This window comes from Mesoplodon bidens (assembly GCF_964165515.1).
Source record: "Mesoplodon bidens genome assembly, chromosome: 10".
NCBI lineage: Eukaryota > Metazoa > Chordata > Mammalia > Artiodactyla > Ziphiidae > Mesoplodon > Mesoplodon bidens.
Window position 1 is genome coordinate 70,738,752 of NC_138172.1, and position 12,232 is coordinate 70,750,983.

A 12,232-nucleotide genomic window follows, 5' to 3' on the forward strand; every position below is an offset into this window, starting at 1 on the left:
GGAGATGAGGGTGTGGATAACATTGGGAGGCTGTTATTCTGTCTCTCACAAGTACTTTTGACTAATATTTAGAATTTCTGGCTCATGGTGATAATAAAAATCAGACTCAGTTCATTTTATTACTGTTTTTTTATTTTTATTTATTTTTCTTTTGCGGTACGCGGGCCTCTCACTGTTGTGATCTCTCCCGTTGCGGAGCACAGGCTCCGGACGCGCAGGCTCAGCGGCCATGGCTCATGGGCCCAGCCACTCCGCGGCATGTGGGATCTTCCCGGACTGGGGCACAAACCCGTGTCCCCGGCATCGACAGGCAGACTCTCAACCACTGCACCACCAGGGAAGCCCTTATTACTGTTTTTTAAATTCTCTGTGGACAATGCTCTCCCTTATTGCCTGCAAACCTGGGGAATTGGCACTCCCCCTGCCTCCTTTTGGTACCCAGTGTTCATGACTGAGAATTGCTTTCTTGAACCTGTTTAGAGTTTATACACTTTGGGAGCTAATGAAATTCATACCTTTACTACTTCTTTAAATCTTAGTATTTGGGTATTTTGAATGCTGACCACTCGCTTCTCAAGATTTAACAAATTATCATATCATTTTTTCCTGACTGCTGAAGCTCAGTTTTTCAGCATAAATTCTTTTGGTAAAGCCAATTGCCAACTCATCACTTTAAAAAATTTAGACAAAATTGGTATATAACATTAAACAGATTTCAGGTGTACAACATTATAATTCAATATTTGTATGCACTGTAAAGTGATCACCACTGTAAGTCTTGTCACCATCTATCACCATACAGTTGATCCCCTTCACCCATTTCACCGTCCTCCAATCTCCTTCCTCTCTAGTTACCCACCAATCTGTTCTCTGTATCTATGAATTTGTTTTTGTTTTGTTTTCTTTGTTCATTAGTTTCTGTTCTTCAGAATATCTCCCACATTGTCATTTCATTCCATTCCTTATATAGCCAACCCATATTTTATTTTTTTTTTTTTTTTTTTTTTTTTGCTGTACGCGGGCCTCTCACTGCTGTGGCCTCTCCCGTTGCGGAGCACAGGCTCCGGACACACAGGCTCCGCGGCCATGGCTCGCGGGCCCAGCCGCTCCGCGGCATGTGGGATCTTCCGGGATAGGGGCACGAACCCGTGTCCCCTGCATCGGCAGGCGGACTCTCAACCACTGCGCCACCAGGGAAGCCCCAACCCATATTTTAATAGAGTATGAGAAAACATTTTGCACAGTGTTGTCACAAGATCAAGGAGGAGAGAGGCAGAAAATTATTCCAGGGAGTTTTTCCTAGGATAGTATCTCAAAGCGATTTGCCCACTCTCCACCAGAATCACCTTGGTTCTTATTAAATTCAGATTTCAGGGCCTGGGATCTAGAGTCAATATCTGATGTAAGTGATAATCTAAAGGACCTTTTTATACACATTTAATTTTGGGACCCATTCTTCTAGTCTTTGAAGACATAGGAATGTGTCTTTAGAAGGCATCTAAGTCATTTGGCAATTATATTCCTCGTGATGTTTCTGAACTCTACCCCCACCCCACAGGAAGCCTATGCTATTTTAAACAGATTTGAAGTTGAAATAACCAAAGAAGAATCAGAAGCAGTTGATACCTTGAGATATTCTTTCAACAAATTGCAGAGTAAAGCTGTAAGTACAAATTTAATTCTTACTTTTTTTTTTTATTGCTGTGTTGGGTCTTAGTTACGGTACACTGGCTCTTTACTGTGGCACATGGGCTTCTCTCTAGTTGTGGCGTACGTGCGGGTTTTCTCTTCTCTAGTTGTGGCGTGTGGGCTCCAGAGCACGTGAGCTCTGTAGTTTGCGGCATGCAGGCTCTCTCGCTGAGGCGGGTGAGCTGAGTAGTTGTGGTGCGTGGGCTTGGTTGCCCCGCAGCATGTGGGATCTTAGTTCCCTGACCAGGGATCGAACCCGTGTCCCCTGCATTGGAAGGCAGTTCTTTACCACTGGACCACCAGGGAAGTCCCAATTCTTACTTTTTTTTTTTTTTTTTGCGGTACGCGGGCCCCTCACTGTTGTGGCCTCTCCCCTTGCGGAGCACAGGCACCAGACGCGCAGGCTCAGCAGCCATGGCTCATGGGCCCAGCCGCTCTGCGGCATGTGGGATCCTCCCGGACTGAGGCACGAACCCACGTCCCCTGCATAGTCAGGCGGACTCTCAACCACTGCGCCACCAGGGAAGCCCCTTGCTTTTTTTTTTTTTTTTTTTTGCGGTACGTGGGCCTCTCACTGCTGTGGCCTCTCCCGTTGCGGAGCACAGGCTCCAGACGCGCAGGCTCAGCGGCCATGGCTCACGGGCCTAGCCGCTCTGCGGCATGTGGGATCCTCCCAGACTGGGGCACGAACCCGTGTCCCCTGCATCGGCAGGCGGACTCTCAACCACTGCGCCACCAGGGAAGCCCCCCTTGCTTTTTTATTAAGTCACTATCTCCAGAAAAAAAAATGCATTTCAAACCTTTAAAAAGCTCAATATATATTATCTTAAAAGCTTTATTGAGATATAATCCACGTACTATAGCATTTACCATTTCAAAGTATACAATTCTGTGATTGTTAATATATGCACAGAGTTGCATGACAACCATCATTATCTAATTTTAGAATATTTTCTTCACCCCAAAAGCAACCCCATACCCATTAGTAATCACTCCTCATTTTCCTCCTTACCCCAGCCCCTGGCAACCACTACTTTTTTGTCTCTATGGATTTGCCTTTTCTGGACACTTAATATAGATAGAATCATATAGTATGTAGTCTTTCGTGACTGGCTTCTTTCACTTACAGTAATGTTGTCAAGGTTTATCCATATTGTCTCATGTACCAGTACTTCATTTTCCTAATGTCTAATAATTCTTAGCACCTTTACATGTACTTACCGGCCATTTGTATATCTTCTTTGAAGAAAGGTGAAGTTAAATCCTTTCCTTGTTTTTTAAGTTGGGTTGTCTCTTTAAGTTGTAAGAGTTCTTTATATATTCTGGATGTAAGTCCCTTAATCAAAGGATTTGCAAACATTTTCTCTCATTTGTTGGGTTTTTTCACTTTCTTGATGGTGTCCTTTGAAGTACAAAAATTTTAAATTTTGATAAAGTCCAATTTGTCTATTTTTTCTTTCATTGCTTGTGTTTTGGTATTGTATGTAGGAAACCATTGCCTAATCCAGGGTCATGAAGAGTCACTACTGTGTTTTCTTATGAGAGTTTTATAATTTTACCCTTACATTTAGGTCTTTGATACATTTTGAGTTAATTTTTGTATATGGTGTGAGTTAGGGGTCCAACGTCATGTAAAAGCATGTGGATATCCTCTTGTCTCAGTGCCGTTTGTTGTAAAGACTATCCTTTCACCATTGAATTGTCTTGGCACCCTGGAGAAAATCAATTAACCATAAATGTAAGGGTTTATTTCTGGACTCTCAATTCTATTCTGTTGATCCATATGTCTACCCCTATGCCAGTCTTGATTATAGTAGCTTTGTACTAAGGTTAAAAAAATTGTGGTAAAATACACATAACCTAAAATTTACCATCTTAATCATTTTTAAGTGTGGAGTTCAGTAGTGTTAAGTGTGTTCACATTGTTGTGCATCCAATCTCCAGAACTTTTTCATATTGCAAAACTGAAACTACCCATTAAACAACAATTCCCCATTTCACCCTTTCCTCAGTTCCTGGAAACTACCATTCTACTTTGTCTTTATAAATTTGACTACTTCAGTTTCCTCATATAAGTGAAATCATACAATATTTTTCTTTATGTAACTGACTTATTTCAGTTAGCATAATGTCCTCAAGATTCATCCATGTTGTAGCATATGTCAGAATTTCCTTCCTTTACAATGCTGAATAATATTCTCTCATATGCAGCATATACCACATTTTGTTTATTCATTCATCCATCAATGGGCACTTGTGTTTCTCCCACCTTTTGGCTGTTGTGAATAATGCTACTATGGACATGGGTGTACAGATATCTCTTTGAGACCTGCTTTCAGTTCTTTTGGATACACCCAGGAATAGAATTGATGGATCATATAGTAATTCTATTTTCAATTTTTTAGAACTGCCATACTGTGTTCCATAGCAGCTGCACCATTTTACATTCCCAGCAACAGTGCACAAGGGTTCCAATTTCTCCACATGCTCACCAACACTTGTTATTTTCTGTGTCCTTGATAGTACGCATCCTAATGGGTGAGGTGGTATCTCATCGTGATTTTGATTTGCATTTCCCTAATGAAAGGTGATGTTGAGCATCTTTTCATATGCTTGTTTTGGCCATTTGTATATCTTGCCTGGTTTTTTTTTTTTTTGCGGTACGTGGACCTCTCACTGCTGTGGCCTCTCCTGCTGTGGAGCACAGGCTCTGGACACGCAGGCCCAGTGGCCATGGCTCACGGGCCCAGCCGCTCCACGGCACGTGGGATCCCCCCGGACCAGGGCACGAACCCGTGTCCCCCGCATCGGCAGGCAGACTCCCAATCACTGTGCCACCAGGGAAGCCCTCTTGCCTAGTTTTAAGTTGGGTTGTTTGTTTTTTGTTGTTGTTGGGTGGTGGAAGTTCTTTATATATTCTGGACATTAACTTCTTATCAGACATATGATTAGCAAATATTTTCTCCCATTCTATAGGGTGCCTGTTTACTCTGTTGATTGTGTCTTTATAATCCTTTTTATTTCTGTAAAGTAAGTAGTAATGTCCCTTCTTTCTTTCCTAATTTTAGTAATTTGAGTCCTTTCTCCTTTATTCTAGGTTAGACTAGGTAAAGTTTTGTCACTTCTGTTGCTCTTTTCAAGGAAGAAACTTTTTGTTGATTTTCTCTATTGTTTTCTTATTCTCTATATCATTTATTTGTGCTCTTTTTAAATTATTTTCTTCTTTTGCTTGCTTTGGATTTAGTTTGTTCTTCTTTGTCTAGTTTGTTAAGGTGGATGGTTAGGTTACTGATTTGAGGTCTTTTTTCTTTTAATGTTGGTGTTTATAGCTATAAATCTCTCTCTAAGCATTTTTGAAGTTGGTAAATATTTAGCCATTAAAAGTGAACCCCAAGGGAGGGTCCAGATTCTTTAATTATACTAAAAAATTTTATTGAATATTAATTAATTAATGTTGGCTTAAAATTTCCTGTTTATGGAAAGATTTGTCACTGAGATTGAAGCAAGGCACAGTAGCAAGGACACAGAGCTGAATCTGGGGTCATGACTTGTGATTCTGGCTCTGCCACCAGCCAGTTGGGTGATCTTATTCAAGTTAATAACCTTTGTTTCTCAGTTTCTTCATGTGGTCCTTCAGGAATATTTTAGAAGCTTTTAAAAATGCAGTTATGAGGCTTGAGATGATGTACATAAAATACTTTTTCAATACTTATTTCTATTTAAGTTCAATATTGACTAATCACTTATTTTGAAAAGCGCTTGCTGGTTAGTCTACACAGTGAGTCTTAGGAAGGAAATGGGGAGCCCTCTGCTGAGATTTAGTGAAGCCCAGTTTTCTATTATTGTTCAATTTAACAGATTCACTTGGGTTTTTCTGCCATCTCTCTGTTAGTGTTAAACCTACTGACCCAGTCTTTACTACAGTCACCATTAAGCTTAAAGCAGTATACGTTCCAACCCAGAAAAATGCTATTGTTGAGAGCAGTTAAGAGCAAGAGCCCTGGAACCACACTGCCAGGTTCTGAATCTTGACCTTGTCTCATACTGGTGCTAGGACGTTGAGGAAGTTAGTCTCTGTGGGCCTTGGTTTTCTCACTTGTAAAATGGGTATAATATTAGTATTTACCATGCAGGATGGTTGTGAGCATTAAATGAGTTAACATATGTAAAGAGCCTGGCAGAGAGAAAACATGAATTAAGTGCTAACTATTACGATTGCAGGATTAAGCAGAAGCTTTGAAGACCATTGTGGAAGACATATGCTAGAGTAATATCATTTTCTTAGAGGGAACTGCTCCAGTTACTGGAACTATATGAACCTACTAGAAATTGTTAATCCCAGACTGTGGCCTGGTCCCAGAGACAGCATGTGACTCAGACTGGGCCCACAGTAGTAACTGTTTCCTTGGCCTGAACTGGGTCAGCCAGAAAATGTTTTCCTAACTGCAGTTAGATAGCTTTGCCTCTTGGGTCATGAACTAGAATGATCTGAGTCTCTTGATGGTGCATTTGGATTGTTTCTTTCTGTGTTTTTCTTTTTTTTTTTAAACAAATAACGTTGCAGAGACATCCTTGTTCATACAGTACATCTGTGAGATAACAAACTTGCTGGAGTAAAATTGTAGTTTTCATTTAAATACATTACTTGCACTCACATTGAATATTCTTTTTTATTCCAGGTTGCTGTACAAGATGAACTAGTTCAAATGCAGCCAAAGTTTAAAAGTAGTCTACTTGAATCCGTGGAAGTTTTTCGTGAGGATGTAATGAATTTTGCAGAAGCATATGAGACGGTAATTTAAGTGTTGCATGCTGTGTATTAAGATGTTTGGTGGTATGTTTATATGAGATGAAAGTAATGAACCCTGAGAAATACACTGTGATTTGTACATTGTATGTAAGAGGCTATCTTTGCATATTTTCAGCTATTAAAAAGGGGGGATAGCTCGTCCTTTAAGCATGTTTCATGTAGAAAGAGAGAAGATTTAACTGCTGAAAGGAGCAACAACTTTGGAAATTGTGGAAGGAACAAAGTCTGCTTTTGTCCTTTCTCAAGACCAGAATACTCATAATTAAAAATGTAATACAGTTGTTGGAAGGCTGTAAGAAACTATAAATGCCCTAATGCCAGGGTTATGCAACTGATTTTTTCCCCACTAACTCTTAGAGAACCAAAAGGGTTCCTGAACATAAATAATAAATGTCATCCTTGGTCAGTCCCACAGACTATTCAACCTGGTATAATGACTGATTAATGGTCGACCTCTTTGAAGTTAAACTCAGAAGTTGGATGTAGTCCCCTAAAATATTCTACTTTGTTTTAGTGGTCACAATAGATCTGAAGTCATAAGATAATTTAAGCCCCTCACGCTACATTTATAACATTCTTTTTTTTTAACATCTTTATTGGAGTGTAATTGCTTTACAGTGGTGTGTTAGTTTCTGCTTTATAACAAAGTGAATCTGTTATATGTATACATATGTTCCCACATCTCTTCCCTCTTGCATCTCCCTCCCTCCCACCCTTCCTATCCCACCCCTCGAGGTGGTCACAAACCACCGAGCTGATCTCCCTGTGCTATGGGGCTGCTTCCCACTAGCTATCTATTTTACATTTGGTAGTGTATATATGTCCATGCCACTCTCTCACTTTGTCACAGCTTACCCTTCCCCCTCCCCATATCCTCAAGTCCATTCTCTAGTAGGTCTGTGTCGTTATTCCACCTTACCCGTAGGTTCCTCATGACCTTTTTCTTTTTTTTTCTTAGATTCCATATATATGTGTTAGCATACAGTATTTGTTTTTCTCTTTCTGACTTACTTCACTCTGTATGACAGACTCTAGTTCCATCCACCTCACTACAAATAACTTAATTTCGTTTCTTTTTATGGCTGGGTAATATTCCATTGTATATATGTGCCACATCTTCTTTATCCATTCATCCGATGCTGGACACTTAGGTTGTTTCCATGTCCTGGCTATTGTAAATAGAGCTGCAATTAACGTTTTGGTACATGACTCTTTTTGAATTATGTTTTTCTCAGGGTATATGCCCAGTAGTGGGATTCTGGGTCATATGGTAATTCTATTTTTAGTTTTGTAAGGAACCTCCATACTGCTCTCCATAGTGGCTGTATCAATTTACATTCCCACCAACAGTGCAAGAGTGTTCCCTTTTCTCCACACCCTCTCCAGCATTTATTGTTTGTAGATTTTTTGATGATGGCCATTCTGACTGGTGTGAGATGATATCTCATTGTACTTTTGATTTGCATTTCTCTAATGATTAATGATGTTGAGCATCCTTTCATGTGTTTGTTGGCAGTCTGTATATCTTCTTTGGAGAAATGTCTATTTAGGTCTTCTGCCCATTTTTGGATTGGGTTGTTTGTTTTTTTGTTATTGAGCTGCATGAGCTGCTTGTAAATTTTGGAGATTAATCCTTTGTCAGTTGCTTCATTAGCAAATATTTTCTCCCATTCTGAGGGTTGTCTTTTGGTCTTGTTTATGGTTTCCTTTGCTGTGCAAAAGCTTTTAAGTTTCATTAGGTCCCATGTGTTTATTTTTGTCTTTATTTCCATTTCTCTAGGAGGTGGGTCAAAAAGGATCTTGCTGTGATTTATGTCATAGAGTGTTCTGCCTATGTTTTCCTCTAAGAGTTCGATAGTGTCTTGCCTTACATTAAGTCTTTAATTCATTTTGAGTTTATTTTTGTGTATGGTGTTAGGGAGTGTTCTAATTTCATACTTTTATATAACACTTTTTTTAACGTGTACTAAACATCTCTTTTAGGTTTGATTAGTCAACATTTTATTGCTCTATTATTCTATTACACTGGCAGTCTTGCATATTATTTAGCATATCCATAATATTCATGATTGTACAGACCATTTGGGGTCTTTTTTGCAACTGATTTTTGGCTCATGGCCACCAGAGACCGCCTTCTTCTTCTTCCAAGTATTCAACCTTATGTGTGTCTCTGTTTCCATATTGGGCTGGACTATTCGTGAAAGAAGGTTGTTCTCAGAGCCTTATCTCAGTTATTCTAATGCACAACCACACATCATCATTTATAATCATAAGTGAAATGAAACAGAGCTCTTGTGTTACGAACTTCATATAGGATGTAATTTAATCACATTTTTTATTAGCTGTGTCAAGGTCCTTTAAAAAATGAATGGAAGTTACAGTGATGCAAATATACTAAAATTGAGTGTTATCATAGTCTGTGAATATAATAAAAACCGTTGAATTGTACCTTTTAAATGAGTTGATTGTATAATATGTGAATTATATCTCAATAAAACTGTTGCAAAAAATAAATGAAAACTTCATGTACAGGACAAAATTAGATCATATAAATTAAAAATCATGTTTATTTGTTTAAAAGGAAATAATAGATAAACCTAATAAATAGATAAATACATGTGATTAGGAATTAAAATGCAGATTATATTATTCATTACAGGAAGGACCCATGGTTCCAAATATACCACCCCAAGAAGCTAGCAACAGGTTACAGATATTTCAGGTAAAACTACATTTTTTTGGTTACATTTACATTCCCTACATTTATACTTAGGTGGCTTCCATGGTCATCCCACAAGGAAATATAGAGCTGTTGTCCAAAAACCAGTGTTTTCTTTACTAGGAATACCCAAGTTTTGCAGCAAATCTAGCCATATGAAGGCTTTCTGTAATTTATGCTTTAGTTTTGCCACATACTGGGTAGGTATTTCTAAATATTCCTTTATCTATGTTGGAGGTTACTTCATATCACTTGATGATTGGGTTTTTCACCCCAAACCAAATAAATGGAGTAGTCAGTAATCTTGTTTTTGTTGCTTTATATGTAGGTTCCATGGATGGTTCAGGTTGGTTCGGTTCCATGCACGCTTTTGCCAGAAAGGTTCAATCAGTTTGGATGGAACCTCTTAAATTGCAGGTTCTCCTGAGATAGGTAGGGGTAGTTCAGGCTTTTTCCATCATAACCAACTGGAATTTTTCATATGACATCTAATTTTCAAGTATTTCCCTTGATTTGAGTGTTTTAAAATAGAAAAGCCATACCCTGATAAGAAAAGTGTTTCTTCAGGATCATTGGAGCAAGCAGGAATTGCAACTGGTCCCTAGTGGAATAAACTTATGCAAAGTAGACAGGATCATCTGTCCTGAGCCCAATGTCTCTGCTGCCTGATTGCAGGAGGGTAGGTCTGGCCCAGTAGATTTCTGTAAGATAACCCTTGTGCCGGCAAGGGTTTTCGTGGGATGCAGCAGGCATAAGCCTTTTACCTAAATATGTTCTCCTCAGATAAAAAGGCTAGTCCCATGTTATTATTGGGGTTCTCCAGAACTATGGCTGTCACTCTTGGACTAAAACCAGCTCCTCCCATCACCCTTGCCAGCTCTTTATGCTGGACCCCGGAGGAAACTCTGATCCTTTACTACCTGAAGTCCTCAGATTTGGAGCCAGGGTCCCAGGGAGAGGCCTTCCTCTATGGAGGAGCCAGGACTAAGGCTGATGTGGTGGCTGCCTGCTAAGCCAAGAGGAACCTCTCAGCAATAAAAGCAATAGGTAGTAATGTTGGATGGTGATAAGTGCCAAGCGAAGAAAAAGGCAGGGAAGGGGCATAAAGTGCTAGGCTGTCTGTATGTAAAGTGGAGGTGAAATTTAAAATAGGGTCTCCAGGGAAGGCCTCCTTGAGAGGTGACATTTGAGTAGAGACCTGGGGAAGTGAGAGAATGATCCAGGCAGATTATCTGGAGGAGCAGCTTTCCAGGCAGGAGAAGAACAGTACAAAAGCCTTGAGTAAGAGCATGTAAGAGAAGCAACAGGAGATTAGTACGGCTGGAACAGAATGAGCAAGGAGATAGTTGTAGCAATAAGTCCAGAGAGCTAAGGAGAGGACAGACTGTTAGAAGACTTGCCAGCCCCTGAGGGGCACTGGCTTTGACTCTGAGTGAGATGAGTGACATGATCTTATGTTTTCATGGGCCAGCCTGTCTACTGCGTTGAGAATAGATTATTGGAAGTCAAGGCTAAAAGCAGGGAGACGAATTAGAAGGCTATTGCAATATTCCAGGGGAGGGGTGATAGTAACTTGGACCAGAGTGGTGACGTTGGAGTTGATGAAAAGTGGTTGGAGTCTGGGTATATTATGAAGATAGCCGGCCCCCTTCCTTGTCTTTCCCTTGGGAGTTATCAATGTGTCAGTCAACAACTGGGACTTTAATGAGCCACCCTTTTACTAGGGGTGAGTTCACTTCATTGAAAAGGCAATGTAGGGCCCATCTTTTGCCTCCTTGTACCTTCTTTCTGCCTGTGCCTGGGCTTGTAAGCTGAGCAGCCTGTTTGCTGAGCATCTGGCTGGATATATGGCTGAGGGTCAGATTTGCAGACCTAACGCTTCTCAAAAACAGGTGTTCTCCCTCCCCCCTCCAAAGCAGGTACCCAAGATCTAAATCTGGGGAAGAAGCAGGAGCCTCATCTCAGGTCCCAGTGGTGTTTTCTGATGCAATTTTACTCTGATTTGGGGAGTTACTGGGTACTTGGCTGCTGACAAAGTTGACATTTTGTTTCCTGTTTGGCTGGTGCTTTTAATATTATTTCGGACCTGAGTGGAAAAAGGGGTGAGGGATTGGCATTCATCAGGAGTCTTCATCACATTAACAAGATTTTAGGGACTTCCCTGGTAGCACAGTGGTTAGGAATCTGCCTGCCAGTGTGGGGGACATGGGTTCAAGTCCTGGTCCGGGAAGATCCCACATGCCGCGGAGCAACTAAGCCCGTGCGCCATGACTACTGAGCCCGCGTGCCACAACTACTGAAGTCCGTGCGACTAGAACCTATGCTCTGCAACAAGAGAAACCACCGCAATGAGAAGCCTGCGCACGGCAACGAAGAGTAACCCTCGCTCACTGCAACTAGAGAAAGCCCACATGCAGCAACGAAGACCCAATGCAGCCAAAAATAAATAAATAAATAAAAAACACAAAGAAAACCCCAGATTTTAAATGTCGTCCTTGAAGTGTATGCTAACTTTGAAGTTTTCGTTTCTCCTTTCCTAATGTCCACATAGTCCCATGGACTTTTCGTTCAGTACATTTATTGAGTAACCACCATACTAACCACCAAGGAACATAAAAAGTGCAAAATGGCTCTTCCTCTCTAGGAACAAAGAATTCATTGGAGCTCCTCCTGCATCTTCACACCTTCCTGATTTGGCTCCTGTAAGATGTGCTAATGTATCTGTCAGATCTGTATCATTATCTGAGCACTGTGAGGTCTGATGACAGATAGTTTCCAGGACTGGGAATTTAGGATCCTTATTGATATGTGATACCATTTATGTAGAGCACACATATCTTGTCACAAGTGAATAATTTCTGTTTGCTTTTGTGCTTTTAACACTGTTAATACTTAGCATTCTAAGTATAGGAGATTCAAATTCCAGTTCAAAAGACCTGAACATTAACTTTGCTGATTTAAATTTAGAGTAATTTCAAATGGCGTTAAAATGGAATCCTTTATTTTATAGACTT

The 12,232-nt window shown here is 40.3% G+C and overlaps 1 protein-coding gene across 1 annotated transcript in view; it reads left to right on the forward strand.

The window, feature by feature from the left end:
* Positions 1 to 12,232, forward strand: part of DNAH8 (dynein axonemal heavy chain 8) — a 343,843-nt gene that overhangs the window by 116,222 nt on the left and 215,389 nt on the right. Inside the window, exons 30-32 of the mRNA XM_081246835.1 lie at positions 1,559 to 1,663; positions 6,369 to 6,482; positions 9,159 to 9,221. Of these exons, the coding sequence (XP_081102961.1) occupies positions 1,559 to 1,663; positions 6,369 to 6,482; positions 9,159 to 9,221 (282 nt within the window). The remainder of the gene's footprint in view (positions 1 to 1,558; positions 1,664 to 6,368; positions 6,483 to 9,158; positions 9,222 to 12,232) is intronic.